Genomic DNA, 24,904 nt, shown 5'->3' with positions numbered 1-24,904 from the left:
AGGATAGATAAGGGAGAACCAGTGGATGTGATGCACTTGGATTTTCGGAAGGCATTTCATAAAGTCTCACACAGGTTAGCAGAATGAAAGCTTATGGGATTGGGGGTAATAGACTAACGTGGATTGAGGATTGGTTAAGACAGAAAAGAGTAGGGATAAACAGATAATTCTCAGGTTGGCAGGCTGTGACTCGTACTGCAAGGATCAGTACTTGGGCTCCAGCTATTCACAATCTATATCAATGATTTGGATGTAGGGATCAAATATATTATTTCCAAGTTTGCTGATGACACAAAGCCTGGTGGGAATGCGAGTTGTGAGGATGATTCAAAGAAGCTTCAAGGAGACTTGGACAAAGTGAGTGGGCAAGAACATGGTAGATGGAATATAATATGGAAAAATGTGAAGTTAACTATTTTGGTAAAGAACAGAAATGCTGTGTATTTCTTAAATGAGAAGAGATTGGGAAGTGTTGATGTCCAAAGGGACCTGGGTGTTCTTGTTCATATGTCACAGAAAGCTAACAAACAGGCGAAATAAACAATTCAAGCAATTGGTATGTTAGCCTTCATTGCCAGGGGATTTGAGTATAAGAGTAAGGAAGTCTTACTGCAGTTGTATAGAACCTTGGTGGGAGAACATCTGGATTATTGTATGCAGTTTGGGTCTCCTTACCCAAGGAGACCTTACCTGGCCACGGAGGGAGTGCAACAGAGGTTCACCAGACTAATCTTGGGGATGGCAGGATTGTCCTATGAGGAAAGGTTGAGGAGACTGGACCTGTGTTCTCTAGAGTTTAGAAGAATGAGAGGTGGTCTCATTGAAGTGTATAAAATTCTTACAGGGCTCAACAGCGTGGATGCAAGAAATATGTTTCCCCTGGTTAAGTGCGTCTAGAACCAGGGGACACAGTCTAAGAATAAGAGGTAGGCCATTTAGGACCAAGTTGATAAGGGATTTCTTCAGAGGGTGGTGAATCTTTGGAATTCTCTACCCAAGAGGGCTGGAGGCTCAGTTATTATGTTCAAAGCAGACATTGATAAATTTCTAGATACCAATGACATCAAGAGATATGGGGATAATGCAGGAAGATGGTATTGAGGTAAATGATCAGTCATGATCTAGTTAAATGGCAGAGCAGGCTCGTGGGGCTGAATTGCCTACCCCTGCTCCTATTTTCCTATGCCTTGCCTTCTTACCCAACTTCTCCTGCCACCTTTCAGGATCTGTGGTCATATATTCCAAGGTCCCTCTGTTCCTCCACACTACTCAGTATCTTTCAGTTTATTTTGTATTCCCTTGCCTTGTTGCAACCACCAAAATGCATTACCTCCGGATTAAATTCCATTTGCCACTTTTCTGTCCAACTGACCAGAGCATCTAGAACTCCCGAGAGTCTGAAGCTTTCTTCCTTACTGTCAAGTACATGGCTAATTGTTGTATTATCTGCAGACTTCCATATCATTTCCCCTACATTAGAGTCTAAGCCATTGACATGAACCACTAAAAGCACAGTTCTGAAGAAAAGTCATATGGAATCAAAACATTAATTCTGTCTTTCTCTCCACAGATGCTGTAAGACCTGCAGATTTTTTCCAACAATTTTTGTTTCAGATTTCCGGCATCCACAGTATTTTGCTTTTAACTGAGCAATGAGCCCTGTGAAACCTCACTGGTCATAACCTTTCAGTCACAAAAAAACCTGTCAACTAATACCCATTGCTTCCTGCCACAAAGCCAATTTTGGATCCAATTTGCCACTCTCCCTTGGATCCCAAGGGCTTTCGCTTTTTTGACCAGCCTGTCATGTGATACGTTATTAAAGCCGTGCCAAAAAATCCAATCAAGTTAGTCAGATGTGACCTTCCTTGAGCAAATCTATGCTGACTTTGTTTATTAATCTATGCATTTCTAAATTAGGGCTGATACTCTCTCTCAGAATTGATTCCAATAATTTGTCCACAGCCAAAATTTTGTTCCATGATGCTCCTGTAAAGTGCCTTGGTATGTTTTATTATATTAAAGATGCTATATTAATGTAAGTTGTTATTGTTGGTTACAGTATTAGATATGGGAGAGCTTAGGTCTTGCAGCTTCAAAGCTTTAGCCTTAGCAAGTGAGGTTGACTGAGTTGAGATCAGAGATGCAATGGCACTTTCATCCTCTGGCAGATGTATCTCTGTTTTAATGTCAGATACCTGTTATGATGCATGATCCAAATGATGAAAGGTATTGCTCAGTCACCCAAAGAATACATTTCACTGGCTTCACCCTTGAGACATAGATTTATTTTCCATAAAAACCTGGTAGCAGAGTTACAAGAACTTCTGTTACCATTGAAGAGGTTTGATAAACACACGAAAGCAACAAGTGGCTTGAACATGAGTCAGTATAATCACAAGCTTATTACACAGCCCGATTCCATACTAAACTATTTGAATTTCATTTGGAAGTTTATATTATTTAACACGACAAATGTTAACGATATTATGATGTCGTGTAGCATGTAGATGGGTAGAGTGTGATGTATCTTTCTACCCACATTGAGCAGCTAAGTACACAGTCGGGTGTGAATTCTGTCTTCATTCGAGGCCTGTCCTTTATACATATTTACGCAGAACTCAGCTACAGCAGTCTAACATGGATGTTTTGATGTCATATTCTTAGTATGTGTTAGCAGATGGAATGCTCGTCCACTGCGCTGGCTCCTTCAGTAACTGCTTTGACACACTTTGCCATCGTCTGGGATGCTCTGCTGATTGGATCTGAAGGAAAAGGGGAAGCAGTAAGAGAAAAGGTTTAGAGAAGCTTGAACAAGTCCAGGTTCCTGCTGAAACCTGTTGCACAAATACAGTGGAGTCCTTTCCCTGGAGCAAACAGCACACAATATTAAACAGGATTCTTCACAAAAGAAAACAACCCATGAACGCAACACTATTATTGCTGGATATCTCCCTCAAGTCAGAACAGGACAGCCAAGAGTATTCACACAATGATGCGTGTGCCATATGCAGCCTCTGAGCTGTGACAATCCGACCCACAAAGTCCAGTCCTATACTCACTCACATTTCTCACAGGCTGGTTCCTCCAGTTTGAACTTTGGAGGTTTGGAAAAGGCAGTTCTTAGTGCAATTGCCTCAGTGGTGGATAAATCCTAATTCAAAGTCATAACACCTTCAGGTGTATATGCAGATTAAGGGAAACAAACAAAAACATTGATATCTATGGCTCTTTGAAGCTCCATAATATTAGTTTATTGTCTCCAGGGTCCATAAAGAACTGGTCCTTTCCGATCTAGGACAGTGTAATAACGTTGGAGATCCAGTCCTCTAGATGAGCTGTTCCAATGGTTCTATGGCATTATTTGAACAGCAGGAAGTTCATTGATGTCCTAGCCAACATTCCTGCCTTAACCAACAATGGCAAAAAATGGATCAACTGATCATTCATCTCATTTCTGTTTGTGTGAATTTACTCTGCACATCATGGCACTGTGCTTGTTAAAATAACAGACACTCAACTCGAGGTAATTTATTCTCTGCGGTGCCTTAGTACATACCTGAATTTGATAAGGTGCTATATGAATGCAAGTCTTTCTTTCACTGGATAATGCATGCACTTTGTCCATACCGCTGTGACCTCCGGACTCAGTTAATCCAATGCACTTCCAGCCAGTCTCCCATCCGTCACCCTCCATCAAAAGCAGCTTATCTAAAATTCTGCTACCCCTATCCAATCCTGCATCGACTTCTGCTCACCTTGCACCCCTGTTCAAGTTCCATCATGTCCTTGCCTATTCTGATTTCCATTCTCTCTTCCATTCCTATGACTCTCCGAGAATGCTATTTCTGGTCCCTTACTGATCCCTTGGTCCCCATATTGATGGCCATTGGGAATTGCCTCCTTAAACCCCTTTAACTCTGCACTTGCTTCTCCTCATTCAGGACTTTTCTTAAAACACCTTTGACCAAAATTTGAGCTCTCTCTCTGAATATATCCTCCGTTAGATTGGTGTCAACTTTTCTCTGATTGCGCTTCTGTGAAGCATCTTAGGACATTTATCCATAATGCAAGATGAGTTAGTCATATCACTGATTTATGCATGCCTTGTAAATTTCATAAAAGTATTTTTTTAATGTCTAAACTTGTGCAGTAATATATTGGCCTTAATTTTGCAGTCAGCCATGAAGCAACAGCACTAGCCACTAACCTTGAATAGAACTGCCTACACAGATTGAGCGAACTCTGGGCCACACACTTGCCCTTCAAATACGGCATTAAAAACCCAGGTACATCTCAGTCAACAAGGTGCAACTGTTTCAATTACTTTTATTGGGAGACCCACAGTGTAAAAGTGGAAATTCTCAACTGCTTGGGGTTTGCGCTCTCTGGAAGGGGCTGTGTGTGGGGAGGGGTCCTCAACCCTCTGCAGAAGAATAGAATTATTGACACAAACTTCTGGATCTCAGCATTATTCTGCGCACGTGCGGACTCCAAGTGATTCTGTTGGTTTCAGTGGCACATCTCTATACTGCAAAATCCAGGCCTTCCAAATAGAATGGTATGGAACTAGTGCAGAGAAGGTGCCCCATGTCCATTAAGTACAGCTACTATTGGTAAATAGCATATTTAAGCTGTTAACCAAAATAAGGAAAATTCCAGATTTTATCCTTATATGACCACAATTACTGCTGGTTCCCAAACAATATCCCAGTGAATATTTGAGTTATACATACCAGTCATGTAAAAATCTTTAATTGTAAGTTGGGGTGGAACAAGTGGCTCAGTTAGGACCTGTTGGTTCACCAGCTGTAAGAAAGCAGAGAGTATGGTCAGAGGGTGCCTCGAGGAGTGGAACAAAATAGAAGAGCATTATTTAGAATACACATGGCATGAAATATTCTGACTGTTTAGAAAACTACACTTTCCCAAACACCAAGTCCCACTCATTTATCACCTCAGTTCTTATTGACCTAGATCATTCCCCAAAATGCTTCAAGATTTAAAATTCTCATGACCTTGTCTCTCCCAAGTCTGTAACCTTCTACAGTCTTACCATTGCTATGAGAAGCTTGTATTCCTGTAAATTTAACCCTTGTATCTCCTTCACTGTGCAAATGGCTGCTATTCCTTTATCCATCCAGGCTCTATGCTTTGGAATTTCCTGCCTAAACATCTCAGTCTCTCTCTTTCTCTCTCTTCTCCTTGAAGATGTTTTTTTAAAACCTATCTGCTAAATGCAGCCCCGCAAACTTCTCCTGCTTTTGTCGGATTAGGATTCAATGAAATGACTCTACATTAAAGGTGCTGTATAAATGCAAGTTAATTTTATTATAGCCCCATGCAATCATAATGTAGACTGCAGAACAAAGTGCGTATATACATGTATAAACCCTACCAGGTTAATAGTGAAATCACGCTGACCTTTGCAAGCTCGTTTGCCTGTTTGAAGAAATTGGCCTCCTCTACATCATTGTAGCAGATCAGGTTTGGAGATATCTCGGCCAGCCTGTCACGGACCTCATCCAGAGTATTATATGGAAGTGTTACACCAGCCACCTGTGGAGGGACAAAGCATTACAAACGCACAAGACTATACTTTCAAATTCAAATTAAATCATGGCTGTTCTATTGTCACTGGTCAACCCTTTGGAAATTCGGTGTGGATAAATATGAAGAACTCATTAGGTTTTAAACTGAAAGCAAAGTAAGAGTTTTCATGCAGATTCTCTTGACAGTTCAACAGGATAGGTATACCGCATGGTGTTGTACTAAAACATACAAATCAGGAAGATAAATTCCAGACTTGATCATTGGTGTCAGACATGGCTCAGAAGGTTGGGGGTTCAAGTCACAGCCTAGAGATTTAAGCACAAAATCTATGCCCAGTACCAGAGCAGTACCGAGGGAATGCTTCCCTTTCAGATCCGCCACACAGGTTACTCCTTCAGAGAACTCTAATAAATCGGTTAAACATGATTTCCTTTTCGTAAAACCATACTGACTCTTACCTTACTTATTACCTTAAGCATTTCAAATGCCCAGCTGTAACCTCTTTAATGATCGACTCTAACGCCGTCCCTGTGACAGACGTCAAGCTAACTGGCCCATAGTTTTCTGCCTCCCTCCTTTCTTGAACAGAAGGGTTATATTTGCTACTTAAAAGATCCAGAGTATTATTTCAAACAAGACCAGGGTCTTGGGCATCACTTGCACATATTAGAAAATAGGTTATCTCGGCTTTATCACATGGGGCAGAATTTTGAGTTCGATGGGCAGGCGTGGTCGGCTGGGAAATGGGCCACCACCTGCGATCAGCTCCCAACGGCGATTTCACGGCAGCAGGCCAATTAAGGCCTGCCCAGCATGAAAGGCGGTTCTCCAATGGTTGGGAGGGGCTGAGTGGGGGGGGCCCTGTCAGCTTTCGGGTCCAATGGCGACCTGGTGGCTGATTTTAAAATGGCACAAGCAGCCCTTGAAGGTTGCCAGGGAAGGATGTCGCCTCTGCATTGTCAAAATTCAAGTTATGGAGTTGAGTGTGTCTGGACACGGCAGGTGACAGGGCAGGTCGGGTGGGCATTCAGCTCCCCACTTTTTGAATGAATGCCTTGCTGTCCTCCTGGAGGAGGTGGCTGCCAGGAGGGACAGCCTTGTCCCTAGATAGGAGAAGAAGGCCACCGCACCCCACAAAGAGGGCATGGGAGGAGGTTGCAGCACTGGTTAGCAGCCATGATGCGGTGCACTGCACATGGGTGCAGTAATAGAAGAGGTTCAATGACCTTCTGCGCTCAGGAAGGGTGAGTACCATGTTGGCATGGGTCAGTGTGCAGGAGTGTTAAGGTGTGGCCATCCCACTGTGGACCTCAGGGTTGCTAGAGTCTGAGTATCAGCTGTCAATGATGCCAGAGCTGGCCAAGGGGGTGAGTCCTGGCTGCTTGGACTGAGTGCCTTGCGGCTTGAGGGTCATGACTCAGATGTGCCCTGCGAGGTGTTCCTCAGCTGGGGTTGGCCAGACTGCAATGGCGCTGCAGGTAGAAAGTGGACTAATCAATGCCTTTCAGGAGAAAATAAGCCATAATCAATTCGGGAGGTCACGTATAAGCGGAGGCCCACCCAACCTGCTGCTACTCACCAGGACGCCCTTGAACTGCAGAGCTGGCACGGTCCACATGCAACCAGATATGGAAAGGTAGGAGTGCCAGACGAAGGTAAGAGATTAGTGCACAGAGGTCAGAGTTTTGGATTGTGCAACATTCTAGTTTAGTCTCTTCTTTGATGGGAGCCTCAAATCTGGAGTCCCCATTGATCACTGAAAGATGAGGGCACCATGATGCAGATCTCCACTGTCTCACCAGGATGCCTGGCATGCAGTGTCAGTGTGATGACTTAAACTAATGACATGTCCTTGTTCTCCCTTTTAGATTTGCCAGCATGCACTTCCTCTCTGAATCCTGAAGGGCCACCCCTGACGCTGGAGGACCACTGGGCTTCATTTGCACCTGTTCTTTGAACCAGGCACCAGCGCAGATACCAGCATCTCGGTGGGCATTAGATCAGTGGCTAGAATGTCAGTGCACAGCGGTGAGGACACTTCACACTTGCTTGAGGTGCAAGCGGAGGCAGAGAGTGCTCAGGGCGGTGGTAGTCGGAGGACTGCTGGGGACCAGGACGATGTTCAGTCAAAGGCTGATGATGAGCCTCTGGAGTCGTCCATTTGGTGGCAGATGCTGGATGTCCAGCCGGATGTACAGGAGGATCTGGCAGAGATCCATGAGGGTCTGCTTTTTGTGGTCTCTGTTGTGGAGAAGTCCATGCGCAGCATGAGCACTGTGTTGACCCTCATAGCCCAAACTCACTGCCTCCTCCATCGAGAGAGTGGTGACTCTCATGGAGAGGCAGCTCCAGGAATGGAATGAGGGGTTCCTGGGGTTGCGCTTGGACCTGCAAGCCCTCACACAGGCACTGACCTTAGATGTTCAGTGCCAGCGTGGGAGGTGGATGAGGCACCGGTATCACAACCAGATGTCCATCCATCAATGGTGAGCAGGGAGGTCCAGAGCGACCTCACGTTGGCGCACGAGCTGCTTATTGTCTTTGCGGGCTTCTCTCAGGGCGCTCTAAATGACGGCAGTAACTCCTCCACCCCTCCGTCAGTGATAAGGCTGCAATGACTGGGGGGATGCCAGCCATGGCACTGGCTGCTGCCTTCCAGGCACCTCGCCAAGGTCATCAAGACCAACAAGACAGCAGAGTCAGCAGGCTGTCTACAATGCCGGTGGCAGTGGGGGGGTGGGGGGAAGAGAGATGGCACCAAGACATAGCACTCGGATACGCAAGTTAAAGGCATTATGAGCAAAAGAGGGACAGGTCACAGATGATTTTCTGTTCATTTATGTTTGGTTTATATGTCTGCTGGTGTGGACATTAACACCAGTAATGGTAATTCATTATGCATTCAATGTGACAATAACATTAAATTTGATTTGGTTCTGATGGCCTGAGTATGCTTCACTGTTTTTCTTTCTGGCGCAGGGTATGCCAGTATGTAATGCTGGGTGTGAATGGCTGGATTTTTTTATTGCACAGGCATTGAATGAACTTTGGGTGCAAATAAAAGGGTCATTTCAGACATCCAGGATGAAGGCGGCAGTCCTGGCTTGAGGTGGAAGGGAGGTTGAATGATCTTTGGTAGCCTAGCTTAAGGAGCATTGGATTAAGGCATCCCCCGCCTCCCTGGAGGTTACAGCAGCCTGCCTCCATGCCTTCAGCTTTCTCCTCACCATGCTCCTCTTCTGACTCACTACTGGACTCATCCTCTGAGGCCTGTGCAGCTGGGTCAAGATCCTCTTCCTCCAGCGGGTCCCCCCTTGCCAGTGCTAGATTGTGGAGAGCACAGCCTGCAACCACTATCAGTGACACTCACTCTGGGGAGTATTGTAGTCCACCCCCTGAACGGACCAGGAATTGGAAGTGCATCTTGAGAAGACCTATGGTCCTCTCTACCACTGCCTTTGTGGGGGCATGGCTCCTATTGTATCGCTGCTCTGCCTTGCTTCTGGGGTGGCAGAGAGGCGTCATGAGCCACCTTTTCAACAGATAGCCCTGGTCACCCAGCAGCCATCCATCCAGTCAGGTTGGAGCACTGAACAGCCTCGGCGCCTGGGAGTGTCTGAGGGAGCCGCCAGGGTACCTTGCACAGACTTGCAGAATCTGCATCCTGTGGTCACACACTATCTGCACCTTCATGGAGTGGAATCCCTTCCTGTTGACGAAGGCACCCGGCTGATCCGCTGGCACTCTGATGGCCACATGTGTGCAGTTGATGGCACCCTGGACGTGGACGGAACCCAGCAATTGCTGCAAAGCCATTGGCTTGCTCAGCCTGGCTAGCCTCTTCCATACAGTAAAGAATAAAGGTCAGTACCTGCCTGAACAGAGCTTCTGTTACCAGCTTGACAAAACTATGGACAGCTGATTGGGAGACTCCACACAGGTCCCCCATTGACCCCTGGAAAGAGCCGGAGGCATAGAAGTTGAGGGCCACTGTGACCTTCAGAGCCACTGGCATGGGTTGTCCTCCCACACAGTTGGAGCTGATCTCAGGGCCAGATGGCAGCCACTGTCTCCCTTGAGAAGCGAAGCCTCGTTCGGCATTGCACCTCAGACATATTGAGGTAGCTGCATTGCCGCATGTAAACCCTGGCAGCAGGATTGGGGCATTTTCTGTGGCCCCTTTCACCTTGGACTTTCTGCTGGCCTTGCACCCCTTGTGCCTGCGCCTCTCCTCCCACAGATCCCTCCCCTGGATGCTGCATTGCGATACCTGGCATCCTCTCCCTTCTGCCCCTCTCTTCCTCCTCAGATGAGGTGCCAACAACGGAGACCACAATCCCCATTACCAGGGTAAGGGAAGGCTGTCTGAAACCTGGAAGGGTCCACATGGTCTGAATCTTCTGGGGGCCTTAGAGACACCAAAAGGTCCTGAAATGAAGCCTGGAAATGCTAAGAAAAAAGCCCCGAACAGAGATGAAGCTGCCAAGTACCAATAAGCAGCCAGCAGCAAACTATCTCCAAAACTCCTCACTACTCACACTGGCAATGCTGCTGACACTTTTTATCCTGCCTGCCCTTGGATGAGGTTTAGCAAATTTTCGCCTGCCAATTTTTCCTGTGTGACGAGCACGAAATCTCAAGGGCAGCATAAAATCCACCTTAATTGACTTTTTAATAGCCTTAACCGGCCTTGTAATTGACGGAGGGCGAGGCTCCGACTCCAACGTGTGCCCGCCGAACAAAATATCACGCGAGTGCGTAATGATGTTAGGATGCTCACCCGACATCATCACGTGCCATTTTACGCATGAGCAGGTCAAGCGTGCACCCGCCTGCTCAGCGAAAAGTTCTGCACATGGTTTGTGAGAGCTTGCTGGTTGTGGGAGATTTCTGTACACAAGTTGGCTGCTGCATTCCCTACAGTACAACAGTGACTACACTTCAAAATTACTTCGTTGGCTGTAAAGCTCTTTGGGGCTTATGAGGATGTGAAAGATACTGTATAAATGTAAGTCTTCCTTTGGACCACAATCAACAGTGCGTTTCATTAGGGGATTGTGTCAGTTTGACTGAGTTAGGTCCAGAAGGTGGTGGATTATGGACTCACCCCAGAGCTGAAGAGTATGACACCCGTCACCAATTTGAGAAAGGACTGGCGGGTGCTACAAGAGCAAGGATCAGTGCGATAATGGCCATTTTAAAGTAGCCAGTCTTAGACAGGCTTTCTCACCTGGCATGTTGGTTACTACAAACATTCATATGTGTAATTTCTCTAGGGAATACTATTTAAGGATAAGAGAAGACTTAATTATTCCTTTATGTATTTTTAAGAGAATTTTATTGAATTTTTCAAATTGTCCTGGTTTCTTATGGAATTGGACTTGCCAGTTTGGGCCCTGCTTTATATTTGGGGAGGAATGGGATAAAGGAAGACAAGGCAAGGACTGGATTTTCACAGTCCCCAGGGGGACCAAACAGAGCAAGGGCCTGAAAAAAATGGTCGCCTAGTAGGGCAGCTGGAGGTCCCACCTCCATTTCCGCCGTTGGCCATTTTCATGAGGGTAGGATATACAAGCATACAAATTAGGAAAAGGAGTAGGCCACTTGACTCCTTGAGCCTGCTCCATCATTCAGAAGCAGTGGGCCCAAGAACCTATCCAATCCTATTAAGGAGGCAACTGGCAGCGTCATGAGCTCATTGAGGCCTTGTCCCAGGTAAGATTTTTTGTTAATTTTCTTGGGGGCAGGTGGACTTCAGTAGCTGTCAAGTTTTACAGCAGCTGCATGGAGGCGGGAAGAGGTTAAAAGGTATGTAAAATGGTTTTGCCTTCTTTCCAGTTCATGATGAAATATTGTAGCATGAGCTGTATCTGTGTTCGTTAACCTCAATGCACAGTGCAATGATTGGACAATGTAACTACCCCTTGGACAATGTGTGTGCCAAATTGTTACTTCAGCCAACTGGTAAACTGTAAAGTAAAAGATCAACATCGCAAATGTGGAAACATTTTTGGATGAGTTAAAAAAAGTGTCTAATGGATAAAAAGGTGGAGTACATTTCAGACTATGAAAGGATAGTCCAGTATGATAACAATCAATCTAGACATCTTTTGAGATAACAATTCTGAGGTCAGTTTGTTTATTTGGGAGGTTTTATGGGCTCTTGGATGCAATCCAACTGTCTAAACTGATTTACAATTGCTTGACTTGGTTTACACAGTTGGCTCGAAGAGTTTGTTTGTTTACGCAGGGAGTTTTAAAGACTATTCAATAGCTTCCAACTATTATAAGGCTTCTAAAGTCTATTCATGAATGGATAACGGTTGGGGGGTGGGGAGGGGCGCACTGTGTGGTGAGGGTGAGGCGGTTGGTTGAAAGGTTCAACAGTATATGGGCCACTGACTGCATCGGGAGCACCAGGCCAAGGCTTTTTGGGAACAGAGGCAGGCCTTTTAACCTGCCCGCTTTGGACTTGCCCTGTCTCTAGATCTTCGGGCCTGAACCCCCAGAAAATCCTGCCAATGGCAGTCTCGAGACAGAGGTGGGATTGTGACAGCAGAATTAGTCCCACAGAGATGGGATTGTGACAGCAGAATTAGTCCCACCTCCCGGTTCCCACCTCCAACATGAAGATTTGGTCCCAAGCCTTTGGTATAATTTTGTGCTCATCAGTGAAGGTTAATACTTGTGAAAATCTGGAACTGTCTGCTCCAAAAGGCTGTTGAGGCTTTTGAGGGAAAATTTCTAAACTGCAATTGGTAGAATTTTGCTTGGTAAGGGTATGACAGGATAGGAAACTATGCTGGGGAAAGGAGGGAGGGTGGGGTGACGTGGTGTAGATGGGTTTAAGATTCATATCAGCCACATTCTAATTGAATGGCCAAACAGGCTTGAGGGCTGAATGGTCCGCTCTTGTTTCAATGTTATGATTCCATGCACGCTCCATTTTACCTCAGAAAGTGCACGTATAATTTGCCAATCTTCCCTGGCCATACCCGGTGCAGTTACTGCCACTCTGGTCTGCTGGGCACGGCCCTCTGTGTTGACATATGTGGCTGCCTTCTCTGTGTAAGCAGCTCCAGGTAGAACAACATCTGCCATGGGTGCTCCGACATCTCCGTGGTGTCCTAGATGGAGAATATGAACGTCTCGTGACATTTGACATGGCTGTGTGTGAAATCCATGACTTTTTTTAAAATTTCATACTCAAGCTGAGGGATATCAGCACAAAGCAAATACAAAAGTTGGCAATCACAGTCAGGATCAAGGTATCATGCAGCTAGTTGCATGATAGAGGATAGCTCTGTCTATTTCTGTCTGACGGGTTTTAATCTCAATTCAAAATGGTGTTATTTATTGCTCTCTTACAATATTTATATTTCCTACACCTGTCAGTCTTATGGACTCTCAGAACGAGACTTCAAGGAGTTCCCAATCATGGTTAGGTTTTACTGTGGACTTGCATCCATAGTGGATCTATTATGTGTCTGCTTTGGCAGCATTTTTGCCCAAGCTAGAAGGCTGTGGGTTCAAGTCCTGCTCCAGAGACTTGAGCACATAATCCAGGCTGGTATTCCAGTGCAGTGCTGAGGGAGTGCTGCATTTTCTTTTATCACCTTTTGGATGAGATGTTAAACCACACCCTATCTGCCCTCTCAGATGGATGTAAAAGATCCCATGGCACTATTCAAAGCAGCAGTGGACTACTCCTGGCGTTGTGGTCAACTTTTATCTCTCAACCAACATTTAAATCAAATGATTTGGTCATTTAATTCATTGCTGTTTGTGGGAACTTACTGTATAAATATTGGCTGCTGTATTTCCTATATTACAACAGTGACTACACTTCAAAAAGTACATAATTGGCTGTAAAGTGCTTTAGGAAGTCTTGAAGTAGTGGAAGATGCTATATAAATGCAAGTCTCCCTTTTTTTAGCTACTGGCATTAGGTACTGGCTGTCAGAGACTAGAACTTCCTCTCCCATGACTACATTCTGCCAGGTTGCTGAGCTAAAGCTGCTGAAATCTTCCATGATATTCAATTGCTGCTGACAATTGGAGATGGGATTTTGGTCAGGATGTAGCAATGAAGATAAAACAGCTGAGGTTTTCCTGATGCAAGGCTGTTACATATGAACATACAAAAATGACAGGCAGGAAAAGACCATCAAGGGGATGATAGACGAAGAATCATGGGTGAACACATCCTCCCACATTCCCCCACCCCAACACAGTCATATAATCGCCAAAAGAAAAAAAGAGAAAAAACAGGGGGCCTCTGTGACTGAAAGCAGTCCAGGAGATCCCATCAACTATGTGTTATCTATACTTGCCTATAATTCAATCTCTGCCTTAGTCAAGAACTCTTCATGGCATCTAGAGAGTCAGCACCTAGCATACCAGCCAGCAATGCATGCCAAAGGGTCACCAGTAAATGTAGGTGACTGTAGCCCTGACACTTACCCTGATAAATGATGAAGCAGTCCTTTGGAAGATCCTGTCGTGTGATGCAGCCACTGTCTGCTCCAAGAAGGAACAGGACTTTTGGTGGATTTTTCCGGATTACGTCGATACCAGCTTTGTATCCCAAATCCAGAGCTGCTACTTGACTGGCCACCCTGCAGGAAGACACAGGTAGTAGCTTTGTTACTTCACAACAAATAAACAACCACCAATGGATTTCAACATAGGCCAGATCCAGGGCCATAGCTCTTGTCACCATGCCTCAATAAAGTTGCTGAGTTAAACCTCTAAGTGCCGATACTTTCATAGAAACATAAGCTTAGGATATGGCCATTCAATTAATTGTGCTGGCTTTTTGAAAGAGTTATCCAATTACCCCCTCGATCTTTCAGTCACAGCCTGGCAAATACTTTTGTTTGAGTTTAGATGTTTGAAAGTTACTATTAAATCTACTTTCATCACCATTTCTGGCAGTGAATTCCAGATCGCAACTCACTGTATAGAAAGAAAATCTCACCTTCCTTCGAGTCCTCCGATTACTAACACTCCTGCCAGTGGAAACAGTTTCTCCTTATCTCAAAATCTCTTCATAATTTTAATCACCACTATTAAAAAGCACGTTACCACTCTCTGCTCCAAGGAGGAGAACAATCCCAACTTCTCTAGTTTCCCCACATAGCTAAAATTCTTCATCCCTGCTTTCAGTCTTTGAAACTGCGATTAGTGAGTCAGAACATTTCAATTAAAGGGTTTGGGTGATGACACCAATGCTGAATTCAAATGCGAAAAATCATTTACAATTTCTACTTCAACCCTAAATTCACTGCTGCTACATTTATGTTGTGCTTCAGAGAGACAATCTTGGATTCCTCCAAGTATGTGCCTGCAGTTCCAATGGGGAACATATAAAATAGTGCCATAGAAACTGTTCACAGCAAAAACGACAGTTACACCTGCATGAGCTGTTGGTTCACCCAGCACTCTTATCTACATCTGCTGGCGTGAGGGCTAAAACAGGCTTTTTGCATGACTGATCCTGGGATCTGCATCAACTGCAGGAATTGTTCCTTCAGTAACTATCAGGAAAAGACTGAACAGGCTAGGGGTCCTCTCTCTAGAAGAGAGAAGACTGAAGCGTGATTAAAATTTTGAAGTTGTTCATCAGGGTATATGTAGGGAGACCATTTCCACTGGTGCAGAGTCAAAACTCAACATCATAATAAACTTCTTTACACAAAATGGTTAGAATGTGGAACTCGCTATCACATGGAGTATTTGAGGCAAATAACAGGGGTATTTAAGGGGAAGCTAGATAGGGACATGAGGGAGAAAGGAATAGAAGGATATACTGATAGAGTGAAATGTAGTAAAATGAGAGGAGGCTTGTGTGGAGCATAGACCAGTTGGACTGAATGGGTCATTTTTGCTTTGTAAATTCTATGTAATGTAACACTACAATGAAAAAAATAAATGTCCAATAATTTAATCATATTATCATAGATTTGCCAGTTTGATGGCCAAATGGCTCCACTCCAGACCTCAAGCACATTATCTCAGTACAGTGCAGAACTGGGGGAGTCCTATGTTGCTGGGGGCTGCCTGCTTTAAATGAGATATTAAACTGCATTGCAGTCCCTCTATTCCTGGGAGTCAGCCAACATTAAAGATCTGCCAGCACCAGTTGAAAGAGCAAATTTGCATTCATATTGCACCTTGCACTTCACAGCCAATAAAATAGTTTTTGAGGGACAGTTAATTAGTAATCTAAGCAAACTCAACTGTGAAGTACTGAAGATAGCTGGGATGGCCTGTAAGTTTCCAATGTTAGGCCAAAGGCTGGTTTTCTTTTGTCTAAAAGGTCATTTTACATCATTTTAACAAAATAGGATACTTTGAATTGTGATGTCTTGTGTGTGTCACATTCAAGAGGTACTTTGATGGCTATAATGTGTAGAAAGTCACGTATACGTTGTATACTTCCCATAAGCATCATAATTATTTCCTGCTAGATTTTTGCTACAAAACTGTATATTGTCTGACTATCTATCAATAGTGCCAGAGATCTGCAGTTTGTAGGGGTGTGTTATAAAAGTGCAACACGCTTCAGCAGCTCTCAAGATCGAGGACAAACTATAGGCAAGTCACTAAATCATTGAAATAGTGTTGTAAACCATAAATCATTGACTCAATATTGTATTACAGCTGTGGCTGAGTGGCTAGCACTCTCGCCTTGGGTTAGAGGACCCCAGTTCAGGGACATGAGCACAAAACATAGGCTGACACTCCAATACTGAGGGAATGCTGCAAAGGTGCCGTGTTTCAGATGTGAAGTTCGACCAAGACCACTCTCTCAAGTCTAAAGATCCCACAGCACTATTTGAAGAGCAGAAGAGTTCTCTCCAGTGTCCTGGCCAATATTTATGTCTCAACAAACATCCCTAAAGCAGATTATCTGGTCATTATCACTTTGCTACTTGTGGGACCTTGATGTGCACAAATTGCCTGCTGTGTTTCCTACACTGCAATAGGACCCAAGGTACTTCATTAGTTGGAAAGCCCTTTGGGGTATACTGAGGCTGTGAAAGGTGCTATAAAAACCCAAGTTATTTCAGTATTGCAAGTGAAGTTACATGAGATCCTGTGCTGTAATCTGACTAAATTCAATACTGGTTTGCCTAGGAGGAGTTATGCATTGGGCAACGCCTAAACTGGAACCTGTGAGATTTAGGGAGCAGTCCACTTAAAACACCAAGGCTCACAGTCAAATTACAAAATGCTTTCACTGTGTCATTGATCACATCGCTAACCTCTGGAGGACATTTAAAACTTTCCAGTCATCTCCGACTCCACTGCCTGCTCGAGCATTCTGTGCAATGGTGCTGACTGCAGCATGTATAGCTGCACCGTCGCTGCGCTGGAGAATCGAACTGCCCACCACCACCATGGGCTTCTTTGCTTTACTCAGGATCTGTTATGCGGTAGAGGTGGAAAAAGAAGAAGCAAATGTCAGTGTACCTGTTTGCTTTGCCCTTCAATTTAGGAACAATTTTACAGTTTTCTAGTCACACCCTAAGTTGTACCTAGACCTGTGCTAAACTACTATTCTGATAATTATACTTTCTTGACTACAGGAATGATTGACTGTCTGGATCGAAATGGAGATATTTACCTAGCTGAAACAAACATCTGGTAATGGGACATTGAATAACTAATAATTCATTGGCTTTTGTTCTTTCAACTAAATTGTTCCCCAGACAGTAAACCAAAATAAACACACAAATCTGTTTTATGACTGTAATAAGAACTCCAGTATTTCACAGACCAGGGTCTAAACGACCCAAGTAACTGCATATACAAAAACACAGCACACCCTACTAACATGCCTGTGCAAGCATGAACAGAAGGTGTCACAAATATGAATTTTGCTTATATTGTTTAAAATAAAGCTCAGGTGGGTATTTGTTGAAGAGATCAAAGGGGTGCTTTGGTGTTCAATCGAAGGAGTGTTAAATTGCTAATGGGAACAGAGTTGTAAGAGTGGCTTTTCATGGGATCCAAATGAGTTGGAATTATCCGGAAACCCTCTGATCTGAGTCAATCTTTAGTGACAAGAAAGGGTATTCTGTTGGTGTGCATGTTTGCAGAGCTCTGAATTTGCATGACTGTATTTCAATTGCTTAACAAAGCTTGGTATTTTGAATTTTGAACTTGTTAAGTTTTTCTATCCAATCACTCAATTTAAACAAGCCAAACAGTTAAAGATAGGAACTTCCAAAGAACAGTGGATCGATCATGAACTTCTCAGCATTGGGAGCTTGTACTGAAAAGAATGGAAAAGGAAGCCAGCTTTTCACAGTGACTATTTAAGAACTTTGACAAATTCATTGACAATGTGGAAAGAAGTCAGGAGCTTACTCTTTTCACACAAATTAGTTTTGCTTGGAAGTTACAAAGAATTTTTAACGTAGGCCGGCTTTATCTGACACCAATATTTGCCAACAGTTGTCGGTGCTCAGCTCCTTTTTAACTGTAAATTAGTAGCTTACTGTGGTTGGTCCAACAATTTATTATATTTAATATTCATCAATTGAAATATTTAAGCAGAAGACAACATTAAACCCAGTAAACATATTATTGAAGAAATGGTAAGTGTTCATGCTCAGTGATACACAACTCTCCATGGGAAGATTACCGAAAAAGTAGTTTCTAAATAGTGAGCGATCAGATCCGTTTACAGAAACCATTGTGAATCAGAGAGGAGAGACAGTTCTATGAAAACACTGAATTGTTATAGAAGCATATTAGTTCACTCAATCAAGGTTCTGTTTTAGGAGTCTTCGTTTAACATGTCCCAAGGGCAAATCACTCTACTCCCTGATGATATCTAGCCAAATTTCTTATCAGAGTTCTAAATGAATCAACCTTCAATATGCTAGGACAGAAGTCAATTCCATGCCAATGCCACCAAGTTCATAGCAGTTGGTCCATCAGCAACGTTATTAACTGAAATGTGTATAACGCATGGATTAAAATAAAATGAAAAAGTATGAACTTCTCATGGTCAGGATAACCTGACCACGGTCAGGAAAAGCAGTACCTGGCTGAAAGGGTGCTTCCCTGAGGCAATCTCCTGTAACACCTGTGGAGAGTCTCCAAGGTGATTGTAGGTGTAGCTCAAATCCACATTTGTCCCAACTAAAGCCACTTGGAGATCATTGTGCAGCCAGCTGTAAAAAGGCAGAAACAGTTGGAAGGAGTGAAACAACTTATATGGTGTGCTGCTACATACTGCCCGATTACTGGGTCCTTAATTGTTTCAATGCAATGGAAAATGCTGGAAATGTATGGTTAAGTAGCATTTGAAAGAATAATGATGTAGGTGCAGATCCTTCAGAATTTCTCCACAGTTAACATTTCTTTTCTCTCAATACCTTATCTGTAGTTGGCTTCCAGGTATTGTGCTTGCACTGTCCTTGCCCCTCCACCAACCTGGGCTATCGGAGATTGAAAGCTTGCCATGTAGAGATTGCAAAGGTTTTGCTGTGGTCCAAGGATAAATACTAGATTGGACAGGTGAGTGAAGGAAAAGGGGTGAAAACAAAATAGGGAGCAGGGTGGGTAAATGCGATCAGGACGATTTAGTTGCATTGAGGGCAATCAATGAGACAGATAGGTTGGGCCAAATGGCCTGTTACTGTGGTTGTAACTTCTAATGCATTTCTATGAATTTACTGATTCAGTACCATGCAATGATCTATCTTGAGGAATCTCAAACAAATATATGATAGTGGTAATATTGCTGGACTAGTAATCTGGAGGCTCAAGGACGTAGGATCAAATCCCACCAAGGCAGGTGGTGGAATTTAAATTCAATTAATAAAATCTGGAATATATAGCTAGTCTCAATAATGGTGACCATGAAACTATCATCGATTGTTGTGAAAACCCATCTGGTTCACTAATGTCCTTTAGGGAAGGAAATCTGCCATCCTTACCCAGTCTGGTCTACATGTGACAGCAGTATGGTTGACTCTTACTTTCCTCTGAAATAGCCCAGCAAGCCACTCAGTTCCAGGGCAATTAGGGATGGGCAAGCCAGCGAGGCCCACATCCCATAAAAGAACATAAAAATCTGCAGTTGCTTAACCTGACAACAAAGGTGTTTTCTTGCCCCTTCCCTCCCCATTTCTCTTGAAGGTGATTACATTCTGAAGTGAGAACACATTTCTGCAGATGCCGGAAGCCGCCGTTTATGTGTGAGCCTCGACAACAAATGTCTGCAAAACATTCAATTGCTGGGTGCGGTAGAAGAAGAGAAAGGAGAGAGGTGACAGTGGAGTCTGATCCTATCGACAGAGCACAGTAACAAGCAACAGGGATCCGGGAAGATGGAGGTGAACCTTTGCACCCCCAATGAAAGCCGCTAACTTAGTACAGGATACCCAGAGGTTGTCAAGATCAAGCACCATTTTTGCAAAACGTTACAAATCTTATACATATAGAGCATCAAACAGTGCAGCTCCTATTTGAGATAAAGCCATGTTATTTTATGGGCTGGTATCCTTGGTTGCAACCTCAAGTAAATTCTGGAGTAACCATGCACTGCTAAAATTGTAACACTTGCACTTTATCATGTCAAAATGGCTCAAAGCCTTGCAGAAAGGATTAATTTCAGTGCAATTACATACGCAAATATTCCAGCAAGGTCCAACAAAAAAGCACGAGATCAAGGGTCTAGTAACCTGTTTACCAATGTTTACCATGGCATTGGTATGTGGCTCAAGCCCACAACCTTCTATTCAAGGCAGGTTTACTACTAACAGAGCCAAGGTGACAAACAAACCTGCATATATTCCGTGCCTTTTAATATAGTAAAACATTCCAAGTCACTTTACAGGACTGTTATCACACAAATTCTGACACCCAGTAACACAAGGAAATATTAAGACAAGTGACCAAAAGCTCGATCAGAGATTCAGGCTTTAATGAAGATCATTCCACGTGTGTGCGATTCCTCCAGCCCTACAAATCCTGTGAGATCCCTACACTCCTCTAACTCTTGTCCTCTTGCAAACACCGATTTAATTGCTTCACCATTAGCAGCCATGCCTTCAGCTGCCTAATTCTAAGCTCGGAATTCTCTCGCTAAACCTGCTTGCTTTGCTACCTCTCTTTTCTCCATTAAGATGTTCCTTAAAACTTACTTTCTTTGACCAAACTCATGATCATCTACCTTTATACTTCAGTTTGTAAATCAGTGACAAATCTTTTTGTTTGTTTACAATCATTTGAAGGGTGTTACAACATTCTATGACTTTAAGGGAACTATATAAATGCAAATTGTTGTTGCTGTTTTGTCAGATACCTTGTCTGCCAAAGCCAGTGAGCAAAGAGAAGCACTAACAAGTCAAGGACAGAAGCCATTTGCAACCAGAATACGCAAGCTTCCTTTTCCAATGGAGTGATCATTCACGTGCTCACCTTTTTCTGACTCGAACATTGAAAAGTGGGGCTTCATAGCGTGGGTTAGTGCCAACCAGCAGCAGCACATCAGCCTCCTCCACTCCAGAGATTTTGGTGTTCAGCAGGTAATTGGAGCGCAAGTCGGTTCTGTTTGGAAACAGAAGAATGTCAACCATTGGCGAAAACACTTTGTAGCACCTCGCTTTTTACTTTTGATTGGGTACTGTAGATTGTTTCAAAACATAATCCTTTCCATTATAATAGATAGACTCACATCTAAATGGTCATCTTTTTCTTGCTAACAGTCCCTGTATCAAATATCCCAACAACTTTTTTATAAAATAGCCCTTTTTTACCCCTCCCTCCTTCCTTAGCCTCCACAGCAAAAGAACCTGTTCCCAGCTCACTGCCGTTACCTTTCACTCAGCCACCCAGGAGGTCTGAGACCAGCCCCAGGTTGCTCACCCTCCCTTCCTTAGCTTCTGGTTAGCAGCCCCCCCACCCCCCCCCCCTCCCCCCGCCCCGACAAGTCTGATGGTGGATTGGTTATTTTGTTTGCAATTGATTAATTCTTGGGACACAGGCATTGCTAGCAAGGATGGCATTTATCACCCCATCCCAAATTACCCTTGAAAAGGTGGTGATGGGTTGCCTGCTAGAGTCTGTGTGATGAAATTGTTCCTTTTGTGCTGTTTGAGAAGGATTTGCAAGATTTTGAGCCACTGAATGAAGGGACTGTTCAATTTCCAAGCAATGATGATTCCCAGGATATTCATGGTGGGGAATTTGCCAATGGCAGGGCCAATAAATGTCATGGGGGAATGGTTGCACAAGAAACCCAGAGTCCTTCAACTGAAATCCTGCTGTGCCAAGCTGTGAAAAAAATTCAACTGAGCTAAAACTTGTGGAATGGCACTGGACAAAACAGCCATGAAAGATGCAACATTATGGTAAAACCCAAACTGGTTCACTTACGTCCTTCAGGAATGGCATCCTGATGTCCATAATCCGATCCGGTTTACAAATAATCCTAGGGCACATTGCACTAACAGTCAGTGAAAGTGGCCTACCACCATTACCTTCCCAGGAATGGGCAACGAATGCAACATTGTCACATCCCAAGAACAAACACAAAATAACGTAGATGGAGGTGGGGAGTTGCACATATGAGAAATACAGCAATGGTTCTCCCCACTGCACTACTCCATATAGCAGCATGGAGAGGCTCCTGCTCTCCAAAAACATAAAGCTGTATCACATCTCAAGAGTTTCACATACACCCAACAAACGCATAGTGAAGGACACTCAAACGCCCTGCAGTGGGTGTTGAACCCACAACTTTCTGATTCAGAAGGCAAGAGTATTGCCAACTGACACTTCAACCTGGCAGTATCTGTTTAAAAGGAGAAACAGCCCCGTTGATGTACCAGGGATGGTTGTTGGATGCAGGTCAGATCCCCGAGTTCTTCACTTGTTGAGTTGCTGCACCCAGCAGGGCAGGAAGAAGGGGGGTGGAAAATATTAGAAAGAAAAATGAAACCTTAAGGTAATCTTGTAATTCTGGCCATTCCACATAGCAACACAAGCCTAAAGGCAGACTGCGTGCCTTCTTCCCCTAGACAAAGTTCTGTGGATAACTTAAGAGGTTCACAAAGTTGACCTAGTAAATCACTTCCCCACCTCCCCTACATCACCCCCCACCCTCCACCAGGGACAGGCCAGTAGATCTAGATCAGTCAGGAGAGAGGAGGCTGAAATGGCTGTGGACCTGAGCTAATAATTGCACATTAATGTGACTTTTGTCATGCTCTGTTCTCTCTTTGCAGGCAACCTCCACAAACCCTGCAGTGTTAGAAAACAACTGGTACAAATTCTCCTTTTACATTTGAGCACACGTTCAGCTTCAACCCCCCCAAATATATCAGGGAACAGCTGATTTATTAGTGGGCATCGGGAGTTGCAGTGAATTGATAAAGTAATAACCAAATCCTGCCATTGGAGGGCGATACCTTTCCACTGTTCCATTCCCTATATTACAACAATGACAACGCTTCATTGGCTGTAAAACACTTTGGGATATCCAGTGATTGTGAAAGGCACCATTTAAATGAAAGTCCTTTTCTTTTCGCTAAATCAAAGCTTTCAATGGCAGAACACTAGGAATCCAATCAGAAATATAACTGAAACATCAAAAAGAACAAACAACTCAAGTGGTGTCATAATCCTACTGCAACTTGTTATAAATCATGTTGGGTTTGTTATCTGATCCTGTGCTGTATTCTCCAATGCTGCACAACTGCAACCTTACCCAGCTCCAGCCATCGGGAAGATCTCCTCTGTGCACAGTGCGTCGCTGTTCAACCTGTTGATCAAGTCCTTCAGGGCCACGAGAGCCTCGGCGTCAGCCATTCCTCCAGCAATAGCGGCCACACCTTTATCCTGCACTCTCTGCAACTGCAGCCACAATATTAATATCAATGGTGAGGGCTGGGTGTGGGGAGGGGAAAAATGTCTTGGATTTCGTAGAATCATGCAGCACAGGAGCCAGTCAGCCCATCATATTTGTGCCACATCTTTGAAAGAGCTGTCCAATTAGTTCCACTCCCCTTCTTTAATCCCATAACATGGCAACTTCTCCCTTTAAGTATATTTGCAATTCCGTTTGAAAGTTACCATTGAATCTGCTTCCACTGCCCTTTCGGGTAGCAGATTCCAGATCAGAACAACTCACTGCCCAAAAAAAAAAATCATCTCCCCTCTGTTCCTCTTGCTGATTATAAATTTGTGTCCTCTGGCAGCCAATCCTCTTGTCTGTGAAAGCAGTTTCTCCCCATCTACTCTCCCAAAACACACTGTAATTTTAAATCTATTAAATTTTCACTTTATTTTTCCTTTTAAAATCTTGTGCTCAGCCAAGAATAACTTTGGTTTTGTATATCCAGACAGAAAATTCTTCTCCGGTCTCCCAAAGAAAGCAACTCACCAACTCATAAGATTATTGCAAATTGGATTGAACAAAAGACAGTTTGCTGATTGCATTTGAATAAAAGTGGTGCACACAGGCATGCGAGCAGGCTTGTTTCAAACATGTGCACAGCAGTACCATTAAATACTTGGGGCAGAAGTTAGCCCTCGATGGGCGGGCGGGCTCCACCGGCTCAGTGGTGGGCAGGCAGCCGAACTCCGCTGCCGAAGTGGGCCCCGCTGCCAAATCGCTAACGGCAAAATTCTGGCCTTACTCTGCCATTCACCAATCATGTTCTCTTCATCCCTTTCCTGTTTTGGACGGGATAAAAAACCAGCAGCTGTACCATGGGCTGGCAAGTGTATTCACTGGGATACTTGGATACCCGAGAGTAGGCCGGCAGAATGGTGGGAAGGGGGAAAATAAAACCGTTTACTGTACCATGTTTGATCTTGAGGTGGACTTCTCCTTTGCACATACTTCCAGAAGTTGGGCCCTAGACTTTTGAAGGCATAGCCTCCAAGATTGAGATGACAGAAATTGGGAATGCTCAAGAAGCCAGAATTGGATAACTTTGAGCAATGGTTCTCAAACTTTTTTTGCTTAAAGAACCCCTTTTAAAATGGATTAATAATCATGGATCCTCATTTAAATTATAATAGTATATAATAATCATAATACTGAAGTGCTAGATGTAAAGAGTGTTTGAATAATGGTTTTATGAAAACAGACACCAGGAAGAGGTGCATACCTGCTTCTCATTGCAGCTCACTGCAAAGTCTGCCTATCCATGGCAGAGACAGAAACAACAAGAGCCTGGAGAGAACCCGAGAGGAGAAGCAAGAGAGCAGGAGCCCAGAGAGAAAATCAGGGCTGAGCAGCAGCATGGTGGAAGCAGAGCCTGCCTCAGGCTGCCACTCAAATGGTTACTCTTGACCAAGGCACTCTGGGTGGTCACCC

General features: G+C 44.0%; 1 protein-coding gene across 1 annotated transcript in view; it reads right to left on the bottom strand.

Annotated features, from left to right (window-relative positions):
- Positions 1 to 2,266: 2,266 nt before the first annotated feature.
- Positions 2,267 to 24,904, bottom strand: part of ndufs1 (NADH:ubiquinone oxidoreductase core subunit S1) — a 42,756-nt gene continuing 20,118 nt past the window's right edge. Inside the window, exons 11-19 of the mRNA XM_041200339.1 lie at positions 23,288 to 23,433; positions 20,998 to 21,126; positions 18,614 to 18,743; positions 16,824 to 16,984; positions 14,017 to 14,171; positions 12,505 to 12,680; positions 5,425 to 5,559; positions 4,737 to 4,809; positions 2,267 to 2,765 (exon numbers count right to left, since the gene is read on the bottom strand). Of these exons, the coding sequence (XP_041056273.1) occupies positions 2,674 to 2,765; positions 4,737 to 4,809; positions 5,425 to 5,559; positions 12,505 to 12,680; positions 14,017 to 14,171; positions 16,824 to 16,984; positions 18,614 to 18,743; positions 20,998 to 21,126; positions 23,288 to 23,433 (1,197 nt within the window). The 3' untranslated portion in view covers positions 2,267 to 2,673. The remainder of the gene's footprint in view (positions 2,766 to 4,736; positions 4,810 to 5,424; positions 5,560 to 12,504; positions 12,681 to 14,016; positions 14,172 to 16,823; positions 16,985 to 18,613; positions 18,744 to 20,997; positions 21,127 to 23,287; positions 23,434 to 24,904) is intronic.

Source organism: Carcharodon carcharias, chromosome 12 (assembly GCF_017639515.1).
Source record: "Carcharodon carcharias isolate sCarCar2 chromosome 12, sCarCar2.pri, whole genome shotgun sequence".
In the NCBI taxonomy this organism is placed as follows: Eukaryota; Metazoa; Chordata; class Chondrichthyes; order Lamniformes; family Lamnidae; genus Carcharodon; species Carcharodon carcharias.
The sequence above is the reverse complement of the archived record's forward strand: the minus strand, read 5'-3'. Positions and strand labels throughout refer to the sequence as shown.